At 34.1% G+C, this 27,251-nt stretch overlaps 2 protein-coding genes across 2 annotated transcripts in view; both read right to left on the bottom strand.

Moving 5' to 3' along the window:
* Nucleotides 1-5,176, bottom strand: part of LOC107564366 (melanopsin-A-like) — an 8,970-nt gene extending 3,794 nt beyond the window's left edge. The window contains exons 1-3 of the mRNA XM_016249426.1: nucleotides 4,922-5,176; nucleotides 1,538-1,671; nucleotides 1,168-1,371 (exon numbers count right to left, since the gene is read on the bottom strand). Coding sequence (XP_016104912.1) covers nucleotides 1,168-1,371; nucleotides 1,538-1,671; nucleotides 4,922-5,055 — 472 coding nt within the window. The 5' untranslated portion in view covers nucleotides 5,056-5,176. The remainder of the gene's footprint in view (nucleotides 1-1,167; nucleotides 1,372-1,537; nucleotides 1,672-4,921) is intronic.
* Nucleotides 5,177-16,686: 11,510 nt separating this feature from the next.
* The window catches only part of LOC107564362 (pikachurin-like), a gene marked incomplete at its 5' end in the record, with an annotated part of 13,346 nt that continues 2,781 nt past the window's right edge, over nucleotides 16,687-27,251 (bottom strand). The window contains 8 exon segments of the mRNA XM_016249422.1: nucleotides 16,687-16,838; nucleotides 18,824-18,927; nucleotides 19,123-19,206; nucleotides 19,341-19,622; nucleotides 19,927-19,930; nucleotides 20,056-20,079; nucleotides 21,170-21,350; nucleotides 21,569-21,685. Coding sequence (XP_016104908.1) covers nucleotides 16,687-16,838; nucleotides 18,824-18,927; nucleotides 19,123-19,206; nucleotides 19,341-19,622; nucleotides 19,927-19,930; nucleotides 20,056-20,079; nucleotides 21,170-21,350; nucleotides 21,569-21,685 — 948 coding nt within the window.

Genomic DNA, 27,251 nt, shown 5'->3' with positions numbered 1-27,251 from the left:
TCTTCAAAATATCTTCTTTTGTGTTCAGCAGAAGAAAGAAACTCAGACAGGTTTGGAACAACTTGAGGGTGAGTAAATGATGAGAGCATTTTTATTTCTGGGTGAACTATCCCTTTTAGAAAAATTTGTTTTTTTCTACTCTCATAACATATGATTGCTGGAAAAAAAAACGTTTTTATTGAACATTGATGGAGCAACACATTTTATAGGAAAATAAATTATAAAAGTTGCTTTGTGTTAAAAAAAAAAAATCTCACAAAGATGGTAAAGGGGACATTTGTTATAGAAGCTTAATTTAGCCACAGAATAAAACTATTAGAAAATGTAATTGCTATGTTTATCTCAAAATTCTGAGAATAAAATGTCAAATAATTTTTCTTGAAATTTCAAGTTCATATCTCACAATTCTGATTTTTTTTCTCAGAATTTTGAGTTCACATCTAACAATAACAATTTGCAATTCTGAGAAAAAAATTTTGATTTGTGAGATCAGAACTCACTATTGCGAGAAAAAAAAATTAAGATGAAAAGTTGTAGTTAGCTTTTTTATATTTTTATTCCTTGGCTGAAATATGCTTCCACACTTAGATAAAGTGTTTGGCATAATATCTGGATAAAATAAAGATAATAGTTAATAGTTACAAGTTTTTATTACATTTTTTTTTATTATTATTTTAAAAGATTCTGAAAGCTTTGAAGAAGATCCCATAATAATTTCTTATGTCTGTTACAATAGTAACAATAAATATGAGATTAATTATAAAATATAAAAAAATTATCAATTTAGCAGAGAATCAGCTTTGCATTGCTGTCCATGATTGTGTCAGGGATCAGCCAGATTTCCAGATTTCCATGGAAACAAGGAAAGTGCTGTGGTAAGTTTTTGTGATTATCTGGTGGTTTAGAGGAGAATAAAATCAAATGCACCTTTTACCCCAATACACTTTCAGTCCTGTTGGAGTCTACCTATGGATTTCTCCTTGTGGAGTTTGAACCAGCAGCTATTCGGTTACCAGCCCTAAGCTTTAACCATTATGCTACAGCACGCTATCTCATTACTATGCACAAAAACTGGCATAACTTTATTTTCTTTATTATGACCTGAAAATGACACCTACTTCTTCATTATATTCGAACATTTAAAGTCTAAATTTAATGATATCTTACTCCAGCCAATCAGAGGTGCCAGACTCCAGGCCAGTGAGTAGATCCAGATGCAGAGGATGGCCAGAGAGGTTCTGCGCTTGGAGTTCCACTGGATGGTCTGCAGCGGTTTGGTGATGACCACGTATCGATCGATAGAGATGGCCAACAGGTTTATCATCGAGGTGATGCCAAACAGCGCGCCACAGAATGCATATATTTTACATCCTGAAGGTACAAAGAGAATATTTAGAGAATACAGTGTTTATAGTCAATTTTCCAAAGGTTACTATATAATATAACATACATTTAAGAATGAAAATTTTGATAATGATAAAAGTCTTAATATGATTTATTTACGTGACTTTAATTTTCAAAATAAAGATAATGTTACCCAGTTCCCCAAACATCCACTCCTTAAACAGGCAGTTGATGAAGAACATTGGAGATTGTGTGATGGCCATGAGGAAATCACTGACCGCCAGGTTCACTATGAAATAATTTGGCAGGCTCCGCAACTTTTTATTACTGCACAAAAATATTAAGATCAAGTTATATTCATTCCATTGTTAAAACAGAAAGAGTACAATTTATGAACAATGAATTTCAGGTTTTGCTTCTATTTATATGACTTTCTTTTTCCTGCAAAAGACAAAAGATATTTAGAAGATATTTTTGTTGGTAACCAAACAGTTTCCAATTGACTCCCATTATATGGACAAAAAGTACAGTGGGAGTCAATGTGAACTGAAACTATTTAGTTACCCAAAAATATCATCAAATTTTTTTTTTGATGAACTATCCTATAAAAGCTTGTTTCCACTATTACATTCAAATTCAGATTTTTTTTTCCCCCTCAAAATTGTGAGTTTACAACTTTTTTTTTTCTGCCAGGGAATTAAAAAAAGGTTTTGTGACTTTTTGCAACTTTTCATCTCACATTGTAACGGGGCTGACGAGACGTGAGACGTGTGGATCCATCTGCACGCTTTTATTAAAGAGACGTGGTAAACAGGCAGGGTCAAACAATGGCAAACAGGTATATGGCGGGCAAAACACAAGAATAGTCCTAGGGCTAGCGTATGTCACCGATCGGCAGACAGAATCACAGGGGCGAGACGAGAGGGAGAAATCCAGGAAAACAGGCAAAGATCAGAAACCGCAAAAACAGGCAAGGCAAAACAAGGAAAACACGGAGACTCGGAAAGGGGTACAGGCTAAACAATACTCAGCCGAGAAAGGTGGTTAGAGTGGGAGTTATATAGTGAGTGAGGTGATAAGAAACAGCTGTGTGCAATGAGTGCAATCAGTGCAGTGTGCAAACCGTGCAATGAATGATGGGATATGTAGTCCGGGGTGCTATGCAACAGTTTGTGTTGTGCGAGAGTCAATGTAATGGAAAGGGTGACCTCTGGTGGTGAATAAACGGAAGTCCATGGACCGAATTCGTGACACACATGACTTTTTTTTCTCGAAGTTATACATCTCACTATTCTGACTTTTTTTCTCTGAATTATGAGTTTACATCTCACGATTCTGTCTTTTTGTTTATGCCACAGAATAAAAAATAAAAAGGCAATTCCAACTTTTTCTCTCACAATTCTGAATTGATATAAAAAGTGAGAATTGTGAGATGTAAACTCTGAATTGTGAGAAAAATGCCAGAATTTTGAGACACAAAGTTGCAGTTACCGTTTTATTCTATTTTTTTCTCAAGGTAGAAACAAGCTTCCATAACTATCCTTTCAATTGCATTTAAATGCAAATATATAGATTGTATTACACATAGAACGATTATATCCCTGCTAATCTTTGTTAACTTGTTTCATTGTAAATGCATAAAATGTAGGTGAGAAGCAAATAAGAGTTATTTGTCAAAGCTGATATCAAACAGATCAAATGTCCCCATTGCAGTTCTTTCCACTGATGTACTGCCGTTCTAGGGATTCCCAACATTCCTGGAATAGCAGTCAATTCCTTCCACTCTACAGAAGCCCATGATTTCAATAATTGCATCCATTTATGGAAATGCATCAACCTTGTTATTTATATCTCATTCACAATATTCACAATTTCATTGGCCTAAAACTGGCCTATTTTGAATGCAAAGGAAAAACAATTATGGAAAATGAGGATTAGGGCCTCCAGTGACCTGCAGGGTTTTCTGTGTGAGTAACATTAATCTGAGCAAATGGGGAGAGTAAAAAAGGAAAGAGGAGCTTTTTACTAGTATTTGACTGCCTGCTCTAGTTTTACCGCACTGACCCAATTTACTAAAACAATTAGTCAATAACATATTCGAGACTTGCAAGGATTATCCCACAGCTTTAGAAATGAAACAAGGCTATTTCAGATTTCTAAATAAATGAAAGAATGTCTACCCCAACAAAACAGAACTAGATAAGGTAACAAGGAAATAATGCTGGAGAGTGTTCATAAGATTATTTTATTAAATATTATTTAAAATTGTATTTAATATATTAATATTTTAAATATTATTTTAATACTATTAAATATATTATATATAGTTTTTTTTTTACATTGTAGCATTTTAATGTAATTAATCCAAATTTAAAGCAATAATTATGTGAATATATCATTAACAAATATTAGCAATGCATACCAGATCTATACTTTAAATATTTTTTTAAAGTTGACATTGTGACATATCAACTATCTACTGAAAATAAAACTGATCTACTCACATTTTAAACAGCATTTTGCGAAATCTTTCGTAATTATAATGCATGCAGCTTTAATTACCTCATATTAATATATTTGCACTTTTTACAAGACTGAATGTATAAGTGAAGCCAAAAGGTGATTAACCCCTTAGCTGTCAAAGATCGGCGAAACATTGTTGCAGTGACAGAAATTTAGTAATTTAGGAGTGCAAAATAATAAATCCGTATACGTCATATTTGGAATAGAAATTCACCACGCATTCATATTCAGTCACGTCTGCAGCGGTTTATTTGTGTTCACATAGCTTCACTGAACAGAGGGAGAACAATAGAATCATGAATGGGGCAGTTTGCCGGGCCAGACATGAGGCGACAGCATGCAGGAGAGCTTACAGAGGGCCATAAATCAATTTTATTAGCCTTTTATTAGCCTTCTCTAAAAACACACATGACATGGTCTTAGAAAATGTTTCAGAAAATTCACAGCTTTAGAGATTATGTCCTGAAATTTGAAATGAATCATTAGTAGACTTGTGGCTTTAGCTTCGTTGTGTTTCTAAAAGCATTTACCACAGCAAAATGTTTTTTTATACATTTAAAAAATTCGTATTTTTATATAATTTTTTTATATTTTTATGTTTGAGCTAATATATCTCTATAATCATAACAGTCTGAGTAATTCTGATTTTTGAACAGTAAACTTTAAAGTGTCAGCTTTGTGAACATATGTTGATTATGTATCTAGTCAGAAAGACTCATGAGCAGCAACCTTTTTATTTTGGGTATTTCATTTGTGTCTCCATGCCGAAAATGGGGGGTGACAGCAAAGGGGTTCAAATTGCGAAAGTACAAACATTTTCATTTTAAACTAATTATATCTTACACCATATACAGTTTTTCTGCTTTACACTTTAAGCATGAACTACTCAAATATACATGAAAGTTTATGAATCAAAGTTCTATTAAGCATTGTATAATTTAATAATGTTTGATAATTAATTCAAGTGCTGACTAATAAAACACCAAACTTTCTGAGATAAGCTAAGAGATTTGGTTTCAGTTCTTCAACTCAACAAACAACTAAGCGTTCATACCTGTAGAAGGCGAACATGACCAAAGCGTTGCCCGTGACTCCTAAAGTGCCGATGATGAGGATGAGGAAGGCGATGATGTAATGCACATGATCCGGGATGTCCAGTCTTTTGTAGAGCTGCCGTTGAGGCTCCATCACCAAACTGAAGATACAGCAACAAACACTGAAGAACGACACTTCAACAAACCAAACCTGAGCACAGACTCAGTCATGGTCTCTGTCTTCTGTTTCCTCTCAGTCTGTCTCTGCTCAGAGTAAGGGAGAGTTTAGTTAAACACTATCAGTAATGGACACACTGCGACCTACTTGTCATGTCACATGACACACCCCTCGCTCCAGCATCTGTGCCACCCAAGCTTTTGTGTGTCTTAAGAGCGATCCCACGCTCATCTCACACACAAGCAGCAGGTTATATGAAAAGTGAACAGTTGGTGGTTATTTAACATTCTCTCCTCTTTGAACATGACTAGGAGAAGAGAAGAACCAGATGAGATGAGACTAAAGTTGAAATGAGAGCGTGTGTCAGATAGATTACAGTGCTTTCCGTCTTTCATCACTAATGTTTTCATCAGGTCTGTAATGGATGTGAGGGTCAGAGAGAGATTCAGAATGAGAGAGAGCGAATGGGTGTTTGAACATGTACAGCTGCAGTGATTTAAGTTCCTCTGTGCTCTTCAGAAATGTCACAGAGCAACCTGAACACAGCCAAATGTACCAAGTGTTATTTTAGCATTCTATTACAGTATTTCCTAATATTTTTATATTTTCAGTAATCTTGTTATGTGCTTTTGTCATTTGTATTAGTTATTTTATAATTCTATTTCACTTTTCATTTTAGTACATCAAGTTAAACTTATTTCGGTTGCTATAAAAATAGTTTTTCGTCTCAGTTAACATAAAAAGAATGCAATCTACAGTGCATTTGTAAATAGGCTTGTGTTTTCACCACTCAAAAATACAAAACAAAAAAATAATATATTAAATAAATAATAATAAGCTTGACTTCATATATTTTATTTGACAAATTCAAAGCTTTGCTAAAAACATTAGCAGATTCTTTTTTATATATAATTCTATTTAGCTTTAATTAATTTTTTATTTCAGTTTTCATTTCTAGTTTACTTTTTCATCTAATATTAATATTTTATTTCAGCTTTATTTCAATCTCAGAACACGTTTTTTTTTAATAGTTTTAGTTAGCAACACTGCAATCCACAATGCATTTCTGAACAAGCTTCAGTCTTTCATCCATATCTGAAAATGCAAAATCCAACCCGATCTCATGAGAAAACATATGAATTTGTATGATATAAGTCATACAAAAACATAAAATTTTTGGAAAACACTGTAAGCAAGAAGGTCCACCACTAAACTTAACTGTCAGTGGTGAGTACGAAGATTTTACAAAAATATACAAATAAAAGAATTTGCCAAATTTAAAAATATTGGCAAAATATTGGCAAAAGTTGTCAAAAACACATTTTAAATGGTGGTTTACACTCACTTTGAGTAAATTCACTGTCCTCAGGGATAGTATACATACACTGTAGCTTTATACTTTTTTACTATTTATTCATAGTCAAGCATCACTTTTACTACTTGAACTTAGTATTAGTGATTTGAACTTACTTATCAACCATTTATGAAGTCTGTTCTATAGCATGCAGTGTGTTGCTGCATCCAAAATCACATAATTCCCTACTGCACACTGTAAAAAATTACCGTGAATTTAATGGTAATAGACTGTAAAAATGCTACAGTAAAAACCAGTTAAATGGTTAACGGTAAATTCCCCTACTATATACAGTGAAAAAAATGTATTGGACATTACGTGTAATTTTACGGTAGTATACCGTTTTTGGAAGTGAAAAATACCGTATAATTTACAGTGAATAACCATAAATTGACATTCCCAGAATTCCCTGTATTACATTTAAAATTTGATGTTTTTTTGTTGAAATAACTGTTTCTTCGTTTTTTTCTTATCAGTTTTGTATATTAGGGTTGGCTGTTGCACCTAATGTTGTTAAATGAATGTTTATTGCATTATTTCAGTTTCATGTGTGTTACCGTGATGGTGTTTGGTGTTTATGTGAATGAAATTGTGCACCTTCTATACATGTTATTATTTAAAAGTTGCTTGTGATGGGCTTTGGTTCATCATGTGACTTTCTCATCACCACCTGCATTTGGTGGTTATCAGTGTATTATAAAGGTACAAAACAGATTTCAGTACTTTAATAGGTTGGTATATTAACATTACATCAGTTAATAAAATTACAGTTTTTAACCGTAAATTGAAGTTAAAACCTAAAATGTTGCTACCGTATTTTTACGGTAAAATTCTGGCAACCACAGCTGCCGTTTTTTTACCGTAAATTTTACGGAATTTGTTTTACAGTGCAGGCAAAAAAAAAACTTTGTAAAAAAAAAAAAAAACAGTATGTCAAATTCAAAGTATTCATAAGAAAGTTTCAGGTAACTTACTACTTCCAGTGAGCTTGATTTTATTGTCTGCTGTTTACTGTTGCACATTTGGCAAATGCAAAGCTTTGCTATAACATTAGCAGAAAAGACACTTTCGACTGTGACCACCTTGTTTTATCCTACAAAAACCAGTGAATAAAAAAGCTTAATGGTTCGTCCTAAGAGACCTTGTGTGTCTGTCCTCATGATCTCTCAATGCTTTAGCACTGTAATCCAGGCATCACTTCTGTTCTCTCCACGGCAGTCAACGGCTGCTGCATGTGGGATTATATATCTCTCCATAATCCTACATTTTAGCTAAAACCTCACTGACAATAACAGCATTACTCTAATTCAGCCTATATGACAAGCGTGCTCACAGTAACACAACAGCCTTCAGCAGATTACATTATAGATCAAGGAATCAATCTAACTAACCTGGAACATAAGAGGTTCTCACCCCTAATCTGAGAGATGAGGTCTGCAGGAGCATAACTCACATAATTTAGAAGTAAAGGTGATTAATAGAGAACGGAGTTTACACCGTTCAAAAGTTTGGGGTCTGTAAGACTTTTTTTTTTAAAAAGGCTCTCTTTTATTCAGCAAGGATGCATTCAATTGATCGAAAGTGACAGTAAAGACATTTACAATGTTTAACAAAAATGTCTAATAAATGCTGCTATTTTAAACTTTCTATTCATCAAAGATACCTGGGGAAAAAAGTATCATGGTTTCCACAAAAATATTCGGCACAACTGTTTTCAACAGTGATAATGATCATAAATGTTTCTTGAGCAGCAGATCAGCATATTAGAATGATTTCTGAAGGATCATGTGACACTGAAAATTCAGCTTTGATCACAGGAATAAATTGCATTTTAAAATATATTCAAATAGAGATCAGTGCTTTTAAATTGTAATAATATTTCACAATATTGCTGTTTTTTTTACTATATTTTTAAGCATATAAATGCAGCCTTGGTAAACAAGAGACTTATTTTAAAAACTTACTGACCTAAGTAAAAGAACAGCAGTGTGTGTGTGTGTGTGTGTGTGTGTGTGTCCTATAGATTTACATTGATGTAGAGACCAAGAGACTTGCGGGAAATATCTTTTACATAGCAACCACATAGAACACCTTAACAACTGCATAGCAACACCCTAGCAACCACCCAAAACATTCTCAACTCAATATAACGATTAGACTTTCGTTCAGAAAAGTGGAGAGATTTGGTGATCCTGGATCCAGCGTGACACACAGAAACAGTCTGACATTTCTATAGGACAGCTGTATGCGTATAGGCCAACATAAGCCTCTTTAGCCTGTCTTGAACAAATCATCCCTCTGTACTGTAGCATTGTGCATTAATGTAACAATGGTATGAAATTAAATGTCTGTTTAATCAAGAGAATGTTTTGCAATATCATGCACAAATAACATTACATCATATAAATACTATGAATGTTAGGTTGAAATGTGATTTCAACCCATGCAAAAGACAGAAGCAGATAGAGGAAAGTGACAAATCGAGTCTAAGGTGCAAAAATAAATCATTATTTAGAAAATCTGCCAATTGCATACAGAAAATAAGCTTTCACTTGGATTGTCATTTACGTAGTCAATTTGCAATGAAATCACAATCTTTGTTTCTTTTTTCTCGGTCTTCAGGGATAGACAGATGTTCTTGGAAAGCATTACGTTTGCATGGAAATAAATTACGAGTTCGTAAATTCTCTTGACTCCACGTGACTGATGATATATTCTCCAGTGAAATAAGATAACGTGTAATTTACCAAGGCTTTAAACTTTGCTATCAGAGTCATGTCGCATCTTAATCTTTTGTTGTCTTGGGATTACTCTTATTTTAGGCCAAAATGAATGGTCATGTAATTTTTTTATCTGGAATGAATAGTTTTGATTACTTGCTGATCCCCTGTTGGGCTTAAACGTCAGCTTCATGTGGAGAAATGTGTCAACCTGGACAGAGAAAAGAAGGGAAAAAAGGGTATTTTAGGGCATTAACACATGGGCACATTGAATATCAAAGAACAGGTGTGTCATGATTACCTGAAACTGATATCAATTCAGCAGCACTTTTGTCGCTTGCTTGTTTGACAATTCTCATTTATCAGCCAGAATGCTTTCTGTCCAAGATCACATTTGGGTTTATGCGACAGAGGATGCCTTGGATATTACAAAAATTTGCCTGTAATCAAATAGCCTACATCAAAATCTACTGTGACAATAGACAGTTTAATGTAAGATACACTCTAAAAAATGCTGGGTTAAAAAGGGACAAACCTAGTTATTGGGTTGTTTTGACCCAGCGGTTGGGTTGTTTTACTGGGTCAAAACAACCCAATAGTTGGCTTTGTCCCTTTTTAACCCAGCATTTTTTAGAGTGTACAGTCAAATTCCAAATGTATGACATTGTTTCCATCCACCTATTTGTATGCGCATAAATTCTAAAAATGTGCATAAAAACGTATGCGCACAACTGAGTAGGATAAACTTTTTATCCGATAAGAAAAAATTCGCATAAACTACGATGGAAACACATTTACCGAATAAATTCCACCATGCACATTGAAAAAGTCATGTGACTTTGCGCTATGAGACGGGATAAATTGACTAATCAGGGGACCGATCTCGACTGATCTACAGGTGCATCTCAATAAATTAGAATGTCGTGGAAAAGTTCATTTATTTCAGTAATTAAACTCAACCGCGGGAAGTATAGGGGTGCTGGGGGTGCTGCAGTACCCCCTGGAGTGTCGCCCACGAAAAAATTGGGGTGCTGGGGGTGCGGTGTTAAAAATAAATGAATGAACAATATGTAATAAAAAAATAATTTGTATATTCATTAAAATGTATTGAAAAAAGTAGCCTAAGCCTACAATGACAAGAAGCAGCGGTTAAACATGAGTCAAGCTGAATCAAATTGACTGAAAGTTGTTTCAACTTATTAAACTGACTTTTTTAAAAAAGCATTTGTTGCCATGGTTTTTTTATATTCAGTGGTGTAGCGGATAGGTATGCAGGTACATATGGGCCCGGGCAGATTGGGGGCCCGCCGAGCTGAGGGGAACTTTTAATTGAAACGAGGAAATACATTTTCCTGCAATTTCCCTGTTCCATTTCACAGTATTAATTTAAACATTTAACCTAGATAAATGTGCGCTGTTAGGCGCATATCTAATAGTTTGTGTGGAGAGTGGAAGCGCGCTCTGCAGGACATAGAGGCGCCAGCGGTTTTTTTTTTTTTTAATAACAGTGGAATCTTAAAAATATGATTAAATGATTAAATAATTTTTGCTCATAAAGGTAAGAGTATACCTCAATCGGAACTGCAAAGTCTACTTTTATTTGTGTGCACTTTTGTAAAATAAGGAATACAAACGCTTTCTGATGCGCTTTCTGTCGTCTCTGTCTTGAGCAGGAGCGCCTCACAATGATGAACTGAAACTCTGAAGCGAATACTTGCCTTACCGACATGATAAATATATCTATACAATGCTTTACATTACTATTTTAAAACGAAATAATTCAAATCGAAAACTCTTTCATTATGTAATCATTAAAGATGCATTTCTCTCTAAAGGCACGTCCAATGAGGAGATGGCGAGTCAGGTTTGTCAAATTCATCTTTGCGACACTGACTCAGAAAACACTAGTTTATTAACAAACAATTAAAATATCCCCTCACTATTTTTTACTTTTTAAATTTGATTTATTTTTTGTTTGTTTGTTATTTTGGGCCGCTGTGCCAAAATTGTGTTTGCATTCAGTGGCTACAAATAGCCTACAGCAGCATTTTAGTGCCACGAAAAATAACTAAATAAATAAGATTAACTTCATAATATTTTAAGAATAAAGTCAAACTTACGATAATAAAATAATGTTATGAAGTTAATGTGAAAATTCCACCTATAGGCTACTTCGCCCAAAAAAAATATGTGGCATCCATCATTCTTCACATTTAACATTAAAAACAGCAATAAAATGCAGAATTATTGACGTTTTTTATACTCTGATTGATCGATTTCATGAGACATTCGTTTGTATTAAATTGTTCTGTTTTTTTTATTCATTCAAATATTCATGTTTATTTCGTGCTGCAAATTTTAAAGAGGAAAATATAATTGATTCATATGCCGCTTGAACTGAGGCGAATTATCTCACTACAGATTAAAGAGCGTAAAAACACATTTATTGTTTCTATTTTATCATAAAATTGACAGAAGGCTGAGATTTTGTAGTAAGCACATAGCTGCGATTATTGGGTGGCTTGCGTGCTACAAATAATGGACTTGAACATTTTAAATATCATTTCCAAGCATTTAGCCTATACCATAAAACAGCTTGTGAATAGTCATGATTCACGTAACGTTATTTACTTCAGAAAAATCAACAATAGGGCCCAAGTTAAGTTAACCGAGTTGAAAAAAATGCTTTTTTTTTTTTGCATATGGGCCCGGGTCTGACTTGCTACGCCACTGATTGCATTATTACCTGTAACATGTCTGTGCCGAACCCAAATTAAGAATTAACGACCATTTCTACAGACATAGCAAACAGACAGAAGAGAAAGAGCAAGAGCGTCTACCTCAGCAGCAACAAATCTCGCATTCTCACATGTAGCGCTTATTTTGATCTTTAATGTTATGTCTTTCCTATTCTTGAAAAAAAAAATGCTTAAGGTTGATTCAATATTAGGCCTACTCTTAATGAAAACAACACACACACACACACACACACACACACACACACAACATCAGCAATGCTACAATGACAAAGTATATTAAAAGTAAAACTTTTATGAACAGAACGAATAAGACTGATGTAGGCCTACCTACGCTGTAACACAAATAAATGAAAGGTTTTTGGATTTTCCCCTTACTTTAAACGAATGCTTATGGCTCATTATTATTAATGGTGAAAAGGCTATACAATAAAATAGTACAATGATAAATTCAACAATATTAAACTGAACTTTTCTAAACAAAATTAATATGGATTTCCCCTCAGGCTACCTTAAAACGATCATAGTTTGTGATTTATTATCTTAATTAAAACACATCAGCCATAAAATAGTACAATGGCAAATTCACATATATTAAACATCTAACTTGTATTAACAAAATGAATAAGATATTGCCCTGCGTTGTAACCCAAATAAATAAGGTATTTTCCCTTATTTAAAACGAATGCTTAGTTTGTGGTTCATTGTTTTTTTTTGTGTGTTTTTTTTATGGAAACCCAGCAACAATAAAGACACTCACTTATAGGCTATTAAACGAAGAAATGAAAGTTTTATTAAAAGTAACTCTTTTGGATCCGCCATCATAGTGTCTTCTCGCATCACGCTTGTCACGTGACCCCCACCCCCCACAAGTTTTATTTCTCAGCCCCCCCTGGACAAAATAATTTCCCGCGGCTATGCCTCCATGCCACGCCGAATTGAGGCAATAATTAAAGCAAAAGGAGCCCCTACCAAGTATTGAGTACATGTACAGTAAATGAACATACTTTCCAGAAGGCCAACAATTCACTAAAAATATTTTTTTTATTGGTCTTATGAAGTATTCTAATTTGTTGAGATAGTGAATTGGTGGGTTTTTGTTAAATGTGAGCCAAAATCATCACAATTAAAAGAACCAAAGACTTAAACTACTTCAGTCTGTGTGCATTGAATTTATTTAATACACGAGTTTCACAATTTGAGTTGAATTACTGAAATAAATGAACTTTTCCACGACATTCTAATTTATTGAGATGCACCTGTATATGTTGTTTTTGGTCGTTCTGAAATGCCCGAGGAAAGCCTGTCATCAAAGTATTTCTGTATAATTACTGTCTCACATGACTGCGTTCCCAAACAGCAGGCATCCACCTCTAAAAGCAACGACCGCATTTATTGTGTTTCGTCTGCTCGCTCTGAAGCGCAAGTAATTTATTACATATGAAAATTATTATATTCAGTAGCTTCTCCTAGTTTTCTTAGAGATATTTAGTGCCAGTTTATTAGGAAGTGACGATTTTGTTCTCTTTGACTCGTTGGATGGAAACCAAATGTTTTGTGCGATATTCCAGTTTTTGCGCATAAGTTAAATTCGCATCTTTGGATGGAAACATCACTCATAACAAAAAAATACCTCAATCTTCTTTGAATGGGCTTAACCTGTATTTTTCTCAGAAATCTTTTGCTGACATCTAGTGTTAAAATACGAAGAGTTTTCTGCATGCGTCAAATGATAAGACAGTTAAAATGTGATTTCTTGTTTTGATTCTGTTATTGAGGGTAAAAAACCTCATTTGTAATCAAGCAAATAATTTTTTTAAAATTTATCAAATCAAGCAACACTTCTTATCAAATGACATAAAAGGTAGGCCTAAATCAAGCAAAAATTCTTAACAAATGGCACTAAAGGTGAAGAACATTGAATAATATTTCTAAATATTTTACTCTAATTTTCTTACATGTTTAGGGTCATTTTGGTCGCAAATACCTATTTGAGGTTCGTCTCGCACAACGGAAAATGTTTATGGCGCCAGCGTTAGCTGTATTAAAGAAACAAAACAAAACATTTGAAGATATATTTGTGATATTTAAATGTATATTAAAGTGATAAATTACCGTATTTTTATTTTTCGACGCACCATCGACGCTTTACAATGAATTTAAAGATACACCCGCGCAACGAAGTGTCTGACAGTCTTTTTATTTTATGAATAAAATCAGTAAGTCACATTTTTGATGGCAAAATTATAGGCTTTTAAAACATCAAGGCAGAAAAATTAAGAGATGCATTTTTGTAGACATCCATTAACTTACATGAACACAAATAAGAGCTAGAGTAACTATAAAGAGCCTTTGGGATTCATAAAAGTTTGTAGCTAGAAGGAAAAGAGAGGCAGAGACGTTAAAGAGAAACCTCTCATACAAAAGAAAAATCACATAACTTTGTCCTTCCACCACAAGCAGCCTAAAAACTGACCTCAGAAGATAAGAGACGTTTACTACGCTATTCATCACAACCAATCTTCATCTATAAATGCATCAGTCTAAACACTAATTCAAAATGAATGGTATAAAAAAATACAATCAATATATATATATATATATATATATATATATATTCTTTGCCCTTGAAGAGAACAACACAAGACAACCCGATCTCATGGAAGTGCGTATAAATAGTACGCCAAATAAAAACCAAAACTCGTGGTATTGATACGCAAAAATTTACTTTGGCGTGTATATGCTACGCGATTGGTAGGTTTAGGGTTGTGGGGTAGATGCGTATCATATGCACGCGAAAACTGCATATGATATGCACGCCAAAGTCCATTTTTGCGTATCAATACCACGAGTTTTCGTTTTTATTTGGCGTACTATTTATACGTATTTTCATGAGACCGGGCTCCACAAGAGCACCCATCTGACTAAGGACAAGAACTGGTTGCAGAATCATACAGTAAGTGCCATAAAAAACGGGTTGTAGATTTGAAAACATACACAGTTTAGCGTATAAATATGTTTAGTTGTGACTATCCAGTATGCTTTAAAAGATCAAATGTTGCATGATGGACAAACAACCTCTGAGCTGGTCTTGCCTTCAAATATCTACATGCCCGCTTATGAAATATTACAACATATTTACTGTGATTCAACTACTGTACATCTTTGAAAACCATTCCGTTATTACACAGACAGTGCAGAAGCTACACAAAAACAACGCCAACTCTTGCTGTTGGTGCAGGAATTGGTGTATAATGGAAAGTTCACAAGAAAACAATTTCATCCTCATCTCACCCCATAACTAATGCTTTTCATCAGATGTAGGTTAACGATCGGGTCTTTTATTAGGTTATAGCTTATTGTTGACTAACTATGATCATTTAGAAGGGTTGAATGGGGCATATATTCATTTTGGCTGCAACTGCAAATGTATTTGTTGCTTCTCAGCTGAGGACAGTGATGTTAGTGTTCCTGATATTGTTGTGGTTATTTTGATTGTTGTTCTTGGATCACAGTTACTGATGTTTGCAATCTGTAGCTGGTGTTTTTGAGGTGTTCAGTTGGTGCAGGTGTTGATGTTCTTGCCGTCAGCTGCATCATCCACCAGAGACAGATGGTAGTCCGTGGCGAGAGTGAAATGAGAAATGCATCCCACTAAACCTCGCATGTACTGCCTGTTAGTGTGCAACGCGATCTCCTTCATCCCATCTGGAGAGACAGTGGGAAACTTTGAGATTTGAAATCAAAATCACAATAGAACTAGACAAATACAAAAGAAGTCTCTTCTGCTCATGGGGACTGCATTTATTTGATCAAAAATACAGTACATATATATATATTCTTTGCCCTTGAAGAGAACAACACAAGACAACCCGATCTCATGGAAGTGCGTATAAATAGTACGCCAAATAAAAACCAAAACTCGTGGTATTGATACGCAAAAATTTACTTTGGCGTGTATATGCTACGCGATTGGTAGGTTTAGGGTTGTGGGGTAGATGCGTATCATATGCACGCGAAAACTGCATATGATATGCACGCCAAAGTCCATTTTTGCGTATCAATACCACGAGTTTTCGTTTTTATTTGGCGTACTATTTATACGTATTTTCATGAGACCGGGCTCCACAAGAGCACCCATCTGACTAAGGACAAGAACTGGTTGCAGAATCATACAGTAAGTGCCATAAAAAACGGGTTGTAGATTTGAAAACATACACAGTTTAGCGTATAAATATGTTTAGTTGTGACTATCCAGTATGCTTTAAAAGATCAAATGTTGCATGATGGATAAACAACCTCTGAGCTGGTCTTGCCTTCAGATATCTACATGCCCGCTTATGAAATATTATAACATATTTACTGTGATTCAACTACTGTACATCTTTGAAAACCATTCCGTTATTACACAGACAGTGCAGAAGCTACACAAAAACAACGCCAACTCTTGCTGTTGGTGCAGGAATTGGTGTATAATGGAAAGTTCACAAGAAAACAATTTCATCCTCATCTCACCCCATAACTAATGCTTTTCATCAGATGTAGGTTAACGATCGGGTCTTTTATTAGGTTATAGCTTATTGTTGACTAACTATGATCATTTAGAAGGGTTGAATGGGGCATATATTCATTTTGGCTGCAACTGCAAATGTATTTGTTGCTTCTCAGCTGAGGACAGTGATGTTAGTGTTCCTGATATTGTTGTGGTTATTTTGATTGTTGTTCTTGGATCACAGTTACTGATGTTTGCAATCTGTAGCTGGTGTTTTTGAGGTGTTCAGTTGGTGCAGGTGTTGATGTTCTTGCCGTCAGCTGCATCATCCACCAGAGACAGATGGTAGTCCGTGGCGAGAGTGAAATGAGAAATGCATCCCACTAAACCTCGCATGTACTGCCTGTTAGTGTGCAACGCGATCTCCTTCATCCCATCTGGAGAGACAGTGGGAAACTTTGAGATTTGAAATCAAAATCACAATAGAACTAGACAAATACAAAAGAAGTCTCTTCTGCTCATGGGGACTGCATTTATTTGATCAAAAATACAGTACAAATAGTAATATTGTGAAAAATTATTTCAATTTAAAATAACCTTTTTCTATTTGAATATATTGTGAAGTGTATTTTATTCCTGTGATGCAAAGCTGAATTTCCAGCATCATTACACCAGTCTTCAGAGTCACACGATCCTTCAGAAATCATTCTAAGATGCTGATTTGCTGCTCAAGAAAAATTTGTGATTATTATCAATGTTGAAAACAGTTGTGCTGCTACATATTTTTTATGAAACCACTGATAAATTCATTTCAGGATTCTGCAATGAATCACAGCAAAACAAATCTTTTTCAATATCTTTACTGTCACTTTTAAACAATTTAACGCATTTTTGCTGAATAAAAGAATTGATTTCTTTCCATACAAACTAAACGGTAGTGTTATTTCATACTTGTATACACTATACTCTATACAATACTCTAAAAAAACACTGGGTTAAAAACAACCCAGTTCGGGTTGTTATTAACCCAAGGGCTGGGTAAATATAGGACAGAACCCATCTTGGGTTAAATTTACCCAGCAAATTGGGTTGTTTATTTAATCCAGCATAATGCGTTGATTTAACCCAGCTAATGGGTTTATTCATTTTTACTATATTACTAGCTTTTTTTTTTACTTCATATATTAACAGATTAATATATATAATATAATATATATAATATATTACAGATTAACTTAAATCCTCTAAACCTTTCTAAAATACTCCACACAACCACTGGTTTGCATGATAACTTCCTTTATTTTCCTTTATTTTTCATTTACAGCATTGTTTATATCGTTTGTAATAGGCTATACATATTGCCTATATTTAAACTCGTTTAACAAACATTAGAAGAAAAATTCAACATTAAACAGAAGTAATTCACGTGTAATCGACCAGTCTCTGTTATTCTTTTTCCACCGTAACTGCGCTGGTTCTGGTGCCCGAGCTGGAGTCGTGTTCGGCGGGGAACTGCTAACGGACTATGGCACGCCGTTTTGACTTTTATTCATTCTCAGGATATGAATTTTTGATATCAACAATTAAATTTTTACTAGTTAAAATGTTAATTCTTGATATCAGGAATTAGATTTCTACTAGTAACAATTGCTATTTTTGATATCAACAACTACATTTCCACTAGTAACAATGTTAATTATTCATATCCTGAGAATGAATAAAAGTCAAAACGGCTTGCCATAGTTGTTCTGCATAAAATTGAACGATATAGGCCTACAGCACAGTAACGATTTTATAGATAAAATAAAATGTACACAAACCTGTATTTTACCGAAGAATGCATCAATTCGATGGCGCTTAGAACTGCTCTCTCGTGAAGAGAAGACGCAAAATCCCCGCGATAAAAAACCTCAACTGCTGGGTTACGTCTGACCCAGGATCTGAGTAACACAAAAACTACCCAAACATTGGGTTGATATGTCTGACCCAGGAGCTGCAAAACAACCCAAACACTGGGTTGTTACATTTGACCCAGGAGCTGGGTAACACAAAAACTACCCAAACACTGAAAAAACAACCCAAAAAATTACCCAAAAGGCTCAACCCAGCATTTGGGCTAAAAAAAATAACCCAGGATTTTTTAGAGTGTATGAACATCTATTGTAATTATCATTACACTCTAAAAAATGCTGGGTTAAATACAACCCAGTGCTGGGTAAAATAGGGACAAACCCAGCAATTGGGCTGTTTTGACCCAGCGGTTGGGTTAAATGTTTAACCCAACCTTCTGGGTAGTAACCCAACAGCTGGGTCAAAACAACCCAATTGCTGGGTTTGTCCCTATTTTACCCAGCACTGGGTTGTATTTAACCCAGCATTTTTTAGAGTGTATAATTAACTTCATAATTGTGTTTATTCTTACAAATGTAAAGGTCACCATTGATGTTCAGCTGTCTTATCTTACCCGGAGATCTCCCTGTTTTAGCTCCGTAATCATCGATGGTTAGTTTACCAGACTGTCCATCCCTTCAAACGGAGACAAACATAAAGGCTTGGTTAAACTGAGAAAACTACAGCCCTTTTAAATGGTACAAATTGCCTGACATTCAACTACACTGAAGAAATTTGGTGTAGGATTTTCTTTTTCACTGAATCACTGTAAATGTGAAATTTTGAAAAGAAAGACATGCTGAAATAATGATTTAAAGGCAAATGTCTTACCTGACAGCCTTCACTCTGTGCCATCTGCCATCACTAAATGTGCCGTTAATGACCACAGTGGCGGCTCCACTACCAAGATTGTAGCTGTAGAGAAAATAAGAGATGTTAGGAGGATCTTAGGAAGATGCTTTTGATCCTCTATTGTCTGCAAAAATGCATAAATGTAAACCTCATGCCTTTAAGCATGTGGGTGCATGCAGACTGATATGTTGTTATACCTGAAAATGAGCGCTCCATGTTGAAGGCCCAGAGACAGGTAGTCACTCTTAGCTCTCATCAGACTGTCTCCTCGCCATAGTAAAAGACCATCTTTAGACGTGCTCTTAAATCGCATGAACATGTTTGTTCTGGAACCTGACACCCTGCAGAGACACGCACCATTATATTAGCATGTGTGCATGCATGTAAGCACGGAAAAGACAAAAACATCATATGAAGCATATAGAGTGCAATAGAAGTAAAAAAAAAAATTCTCCATTGGGTAATAGATTTTTGATAACCTATAAATAAAGACTCAAGACAGACCTGCTGTGAGCGCCATGGTTGTTAATCAACGGTATGTGCTTTTGTTGAAGCCATCTGTTTAGATTATTTCAAATAACTATAACTTTAAAATAATCATGTTTAACAGTGGAATTCAAAGTGGAAAAACGGCATTACCCATGATGCTGTGCTCACCAATCAGAGGTGAACAAATTGCACTCTCCAATGAAGCACCTCAAACGATTGTTTCTATAGTAATAATAATCAACAACTTTAAATTAATAGTTCTATATTTCACCATTGTTTTTAATTGTCATTCACAAGGCTTTATTGGATTGTAGTTCTTTCCCTCACTAAAACAGTTAAGTACACAGACTTTTTGTCTGATTTTTAAATAGTTTTTGCTTAAAATCAAATTTTGTAATGTTGTGATCTTGTGAAAATGATTACTATTTAAGCAGTAATTCCCACATTCTGCACAGTGAGAGCACAAAACAGAATAAAAAGGAGCTTAAGAAAGATTTTTAAGTGTTATGGAAGAAGTCTGCAAGGAATATCAGAGCAACGTCTCAAACACAAAATACTGTTTGTGTACTACGCAAAGAAAGTTTTCCATTAGAGCTCAATCCTGCTCCTGGAGATCTGCCTTCCTGCAGAGTTTAGTTTCAGTCGTATACTAATAATATGAGAAGCACTGGATTCAGTCATTTTCGTACAGTTATTCCCATTTTTATCTAATTTTGCATTAAAAAAACAAACTGAACAATTAAGTCGAGGAGGAGTCATTACAGGCATGGACGATTAAATCTAGTGCATCGTTGGATACAGTTTTATTTATTTGCAGTGTGCTCTGGTTTCATGTATGTTTTCAAAATGTAGCTGATATTTTATGTACTATTATAGTATGTATTATTATTTTAATTAACTTTAACTTTTTTTATTATTAACTTTGAGTTTTTGTTTCTATTTTAGTTTACGTTTTAGTAGTTTTAGTAGTTGATATACAATAATAAATATAATTAAAAAATGTATAATTACATTATGAATTATTAAAATAATTCTGTTATTATTTCTATATAGCTTTAATTTTTATTTCAGCTTTAGTTTTAGTAATTTTAGCACTTCAACTTAAGCATTCTAATTTAAACTCAAGTTTTCCATCTAATATTTATATTTGATTTTACTTCTGCTTTATTTCAATGACCAATTTCTTTTTAAGTATTTTAGTAGTTTTAGTTAACATACTATAAATTAGTAAGTGTAGTATGGTAGCAGACGATTTTGAACATAGCCTGCTTTTGGAATGGAATACTAGCATACTAATTACTGCATGGTGCACACTATGTACTGTATACTGCCTACTCTATTTTTAATGGATAAAATATGTTTTTCGCATACTGTACATTATGCATTTGGCAATAACTGCATGAGAAGTATTTAAGCATTTCGTTCTGAACTTAACCCTGGATTAGAAGCTTCAGATTTGTGCGCTTAAAATTGGAGCTAAACTATGGACAGCAGATCTTCAGGAGCACCTATGCCTTCGAGTTGTTTGTTTTCTCACCTTTCTGACAGTGTTTCCCATCATACCCAAGCGCACAGTCACAGTCGTATCCGTCCCACGTCGGTCTGCATGCTCCTCCATTAGCACACGGGTTCTCCACACACAGGTGATCTGCGTTCCACACGTTCACCCCAAAAGCCTGACCGGGCTTCAGCTCTATAGTGCGGTCATTCAGAGTGATCTGGGTCAGGAGGAAAGATTGAAAATTATAATACCGTTTTAAGATTTCAAACATTAAATCTGCACATGTGCAGTTGTAAATAGTCAGGTGTTGCAGCATTGAACACTAAGTATCTTAATACTACTTAAATCACTACTTAATAATCATGATTATTTCTTAACGCTGCTATGTGGTTGTCAGGGAGCATTGGGTGTCTGTAGTTTAGTCTTCATTAGTACCTTCTGCACAGTTCCAGTGAAGGGTCTCAGGACGCCAGCGCTTGTCTTAGTAATATCATAATTAGGAACTCCTCCAATATAGAGAGGAGAACTACACTTTATCTGTGTAAATGCACCCTGAGAGAGAGAGAGAGAGAGAGAGAGAGATTATTATTAATATTTGTGCTGTTATACAATACACTATATACTTACAAAATAATAAAAAAGCATACAGATCCCTTGTATTATACATTTCTGATTGAACAGATTTTGTTGTCGTTAACTGATGTTCAAAATCCCATATTAAATGAAAAGTGTCAAAATGTGTTTTTTCACTCTGTCGTTAAAGGAAATTATGTGGACTGAATAAAACAATAAAATGATCAATTTAATAAACTAAAATAATAAAAATAACATTTCCGGCTTTAAAAGTATATAACGAAATGTACTCACTAGTGAAAGTAAGTGTAAGATTCAGAATATTTTATTACACTAACTTTCAAAGATTTGGGGTCACTTCGATTTATTTTTAAAGGAAATTAATAGTTAATATTCATCAAATTGATCAAAAGTGACATTTTATAATGTTACAAAAGATTTCTATTTCAAATAAATTCTGTTCTTTTAAACGTTCTATTATTTCTATCAAAGAATCCTGGAAAATAAAAAATTGGAATGATTTCTGAAGGATCATGTGACACTGAAGACTGGAGTAATGATGCAGAAAATTCAGCTTTGTATCACAGAAATAAATTAAATTTTACAATATATTCAAATAGAAAAGTGTTATTTAAATTGCACTAATATTTAACAACATTACAGTTTTTATGGAGTTTTCATGGCATTTATGAACAAATAAATGCAGCCTTGGGGAGTATAAAAATATTCCAATATATTAAAAACATCTTACTGACCACAACTTTTGTATGGTAGTGTAAATGTTTTTAAGGGGTCATATGATGCGATTTAAATTTTTCCTTTCTCTTTAGCAAAAAAAAAAATGTGGCCTTCCGAAAGTAGATGCAATGAGGAATCACTGGTTAAGACTTATTTACAACAGCACAACCCAGATGTTCGAATTTGTGCAACGCATTTTAGGGACGACAGTTTTTTTAACCTAGAAAAGTACAAGGCTGGCTGTGCACAAAGGCTATTTCTAAAAAAAAAAAAATATGGGCAAATTCTGACTTTGCTATGACAATCTGGCGCTTCTGAATCAGCGACTGTAAGTATGTTTTGTTATCAGTTTAAGTATTTGCTATTGACTGTTCAAATGCAGAGTTTTGCGCAGCGCAGAGTAACGCGTTGTGTGTGTGAGAGGGGAACAGGGGTAACATCACAGGAGAGTGAACTGCCTGTCAGAAATCATAGCACGTCAGCTGTCTTAACCGCGGCTTGTGTACTGCATCATCACTGTGTCTGTCACGTGACTCTGTTGCCCTTTCGGGCTTGAACTGATGGTAAAACTAACGACATTATTAACTGTCATGATATTTACTTTGAAAGCTGAAGCGATTATGGTAAGGGGTATGGTAACTCCACATATCCGCCCACCAGGCTGATTGACAGGAAGTCAGGACTGGCCGCATCATCGGTGTAGAGCAGCGTGCCATCGGGATTGGTCGGCTGGAAGGTCATCTCGAACTCCATGAAGGACAGGTAGTTGTGGGATGGCTGAGGCCAGGGGGCGCTGGAGTACGAGTACATGCTCTCGTTGAACTGGGGTAGAGACAACAGGAAACCTGAAACGAGAGGAATTAGCCATAGAATTGAAGAAATATGAAGTCAGGTAATGACACACATTCATGTTGGAACCTGAAAATAACTGTGCAACTGCTCTTCTTTCGGACCTAGTCACACTTTTGCACTTCTTTATCACACATTTTTACAACAAATATGTTTAAAAATGTTGACTGTAGATTGTATTTATTATTACTGCTACTACATTTGTTCATGAGTGTTAAATGCTGTATGTTATGTCTTGTAAGATATACATGTTCATGTTTTTGCACTGAGGTGTTTCGGAGAAACTGTGTGACACTTGTTACTTTTGAAAACGAATAGCACTTAATTATATTGAATGTGCACTTGTGGTGCACTTCAAATTTTACTTTAAAAGTATATATTTTTTAAAACTGTACTTGCAGAAAATATAACATTAGTTAAAAGTAAACTTTGTTTCTTAACATAAGTACACTTAAAAATGGATTTTGTAATAATGTCAAATTACATGCTTTACTTTAAAGTATATTTTAAATCATTATGTTTTAATAATCTTTTGTTGTACTTTACAGAAGTACACTTATTTTGATGTGTTAACATACTAAAGCACATACTTGAGAGAGTATCTTGAGTAATCAAAGAGTACTTGATTATAATTTTAACTATGTTTATAATTAAACATATTTTAAAAGTACTACATTGCAAATTCATCATTACAAATGTGTAATTATAGATCTATTTAAATACATGAGATACAAGTTTCAATAGAAATAACATTAAAGTATATTTTAGTTTACCATAAATGCTTTTCAGTACATTTGGCAGTACACTTTAACCATATTTCAAAGAGAACAGAAGTAATTATGAAATTACATTTATAGATGTACTTATAAGTCCACTTTTATTTATTTATTTATACTTCTATTCAGCAGGAATACATGAAATTGATCAAAAGTGACAGAAAATGTGTTTATAATGTTACAAAAGATTTCTTTCTCAAAGAAATGCTGCTTTTTGAACTTTCTATTCATCAAAGAACCCTGAAAAAAAATCATGTATCACCGTTTACACAAAATTATTACACAAAAATATTGTGCAGCACAACTGTTTTCAACATTAATAATAAGAATAAGAAATGTTTCTTGAGCATCAAATCAGCATATTATTATGATTCCCGTACTTATATTACATTTAAAGATGCACTTAAGTCCTACTTAAGTCGGTAAAACAGCACTCTTAAATATAAATTAAAACGAGAACACATTTTCATTTAATTGTCAAAAATATTAAATTAAGTGTCCAAACGCATTACACGCATTCTTTCATAAGGAGGGAAAAAACAATAAAAACTACTTAAATTGACAAGTTTCTAAAAATTAAAAATGTGGTGGTGCACATGCAAAAGTCATGGCACATAGCCATGGTGTTAGTTTGTGTTTGTGTTTGTCTGTGTCTGTGTCAGTGTGTCTGTGTGTCTGTCTGTGTGTGTGTGTGTGTGTGTCTGTCTGTCTGTCTGTCTGTCTGTCTGTCTGTCTGTCTGTGTGAGGTGACCTTCTCACACACACGGTTGCTGCACTCACCTGAAACACACAGAAGAGAAGAAGATGCTTTGAACACATATACAGTGATCCCAACAAGTATGTGGACATTTAAAAATGTCTGAATATCAATGCATTAGATCACTGCACTGCCGTTCAAAAATTTGGGGGCAGTTTTTGAAAGGAGTCTCATCAAGGCTGCATTTATTTGATAAAAAATACTGTTAAAACAGGAATTTTATGAAATATTGTTTCAATTAAAATAATTGATTTCTATTTGAAAATATTGTCAAATGTAATTTATTCCTGTGATGCAAAGCTGAATTTTCAGCATCATTAATCCAGTTTTCAGTGTCACATGATCCTTCAGAAATCATTCTAATATGCTGATTTACTGCTCATGAAACATATCTTATTATTATCAATGTTGAATATTGAATAATTCTGTGGAAACTGTCATTTAGTTTTTAAAGAATCAGAACTTATTTGTATTTATTTGAAATATAAGAAATATTTTGACAATTTGAAAGTCTTTATTGCCATTTAAAGGGATAGTTCACCTAAAAATTAAAATTCTGTCATTAATTACTTACCCTCATGCGTTCCAAACCCGTAAGACCTTCGTAACACAAATTCAGATATCTTTGATGAAATTCGAAAGCTTTCCGAGTCTGCATACAGCAATGTAACTGAAATGGCGGACACAGACACGGATAAGAAGAATTGTTAAATAAGGTGGTTATTTTTAATAAGTATTCCCGTAGCTTCGTAAAATTACGGTTGAACCACTGATGTCACATGGACTATTTTAACAATGTACTTACTACCTTTCTGGGCCTGGGAACATTTCCATTACATTGCTGTATGCAGGGTCAGAAAGCTCTTGGATTTCATCAAAAATATCTTCATTTGTGTTCAGAAGGTCTTTCGGGTTTGGAACGATATGAGGGTGAGTAATTAATGACAGAATTTTCATTTTTGGGTGAACTGTCCCTTTAATGTATCCTTGGTGAATAAAAAAAATCTTACTGACCCCAAACTTTGGTAGTTTGGTATTTTACATCAGTAGTGTAAAATATTTACTTGTACCTCCTGAGTTAAGTTAATATTTCAATATTTTAACAACACATTTGCAAGTTCACAGTTCTCGGATGTCGGTTAATGATCTCACGACATGCAGGTAAACAAATAAAATACTTAATATTTTTTAGTATGTGTTTTTTTTTTTTACATATGATGCGATTTCAAGTTTTCCTTTCTCTTTGGAGTGTTACAAGCTGATTGTGCATAGATAAGATCCCTGAAGTTGCAAAGACTAAAGTCTCAAATCCAAAGATTATTATTAATATTTGTGCTGTTATACAATACACTATATACTTACAAAATAATAAAAAAGCATACAGATCCCTTGTATTATACATTTCTGATTGAACAGATTTTGTTGTCGTTAACTGATGTTCAAAATCCCATATTAAGTGAAAAGTGTCAAAATGTGTTTTTTTCACTCTGTCGTTAAAGGAAATTATGTGGACTGAATAAAACAATAAAATGAGAAATTTAATAAACAAAAAATAAAATTTCCGGCTTTAAAATTATATAACGAAACGTACTCACTAGTATAAGTAAGTGTAAGATTCAGACTATTTTCTTACACTAACTTTCAAAGATTTGGGGTCACTTCGATTTATTTTTAAAGGAAATTAATAGTTAATATTGATCAAAAGTGACATTTTATAATGTTACAAAAGATTTAGATTTCAAATAAATTCTGTCCTTTTAAACTTTCTATTATTTCTATCAAAGAATCCTGGAAAAGAAAAAATTTGAATGATTTCTGAAGGATCATGTGACACTGAAGACTGGAGTAATGATGCTGAAAATTCAGCTTTGCATCACAGAAATAAATTAAATTTTACAATATATTCAAATAGAAAAGTGTTATTTAAATTGCACTAATATTTCACAACATTACAGTTTTTATGGAGTTTTCATGGCATTTATGAACAAATAAATGCAGCCTTGGTGAGTATAAAAATAATCCAATATATTAAAAACATCTTACTGACCCCAACTTTTGTATGGTAGTGTAAATGTTTTTAAGGGGTCATATGATGCGATTTCAAGTTTTCCTTTCTCTTTGGAGTGTTACAAGCTCTTGGTGCATAAAGAAGATCTGTAAAGTTGCAAAGACTAAAGTCTCAAATCCAAAGAGATATTCTTTATAAAAGTTAAGAGTCAGCCACGCCCTCCTAAAACGCCTCGTTCTAACACGCCCCCCCCACATGTCTACATCACTATGTGGAAATATTAGCATAATGCCGCCCAAATGTGCACGCAAAGAAAGAAGGCATGGTTTCAGGAACAGCAGTAGTGTTGATGCAGCCATGTCAGAGAGACGGTGTGTTTCTCAGTGCGAAAGCAAAAGCACTTTATTTGGCCTTCCG

Source organism: Sinocyclocheilus grahami, unplaced genomic scaffold (assembly GCF_001515645.1).
Source record: "Sinocyclocheilus grahami isolate Dianchi unplaced genomic scaffold, SAMN03320097.WGS_v1.1 scaffold926.1, whole genome shotgun sequence".
Lineage (NCBI taxonomy): Eukaryota > Metazoa > Chordata > Actinopteri > Cypriniformes > Cyprinidae > Sinocyclocheilus > Sinocyclocheilus grahami.
This window is presented reverse-complemented; position numbering and strand designations above follow the sequence as displayed.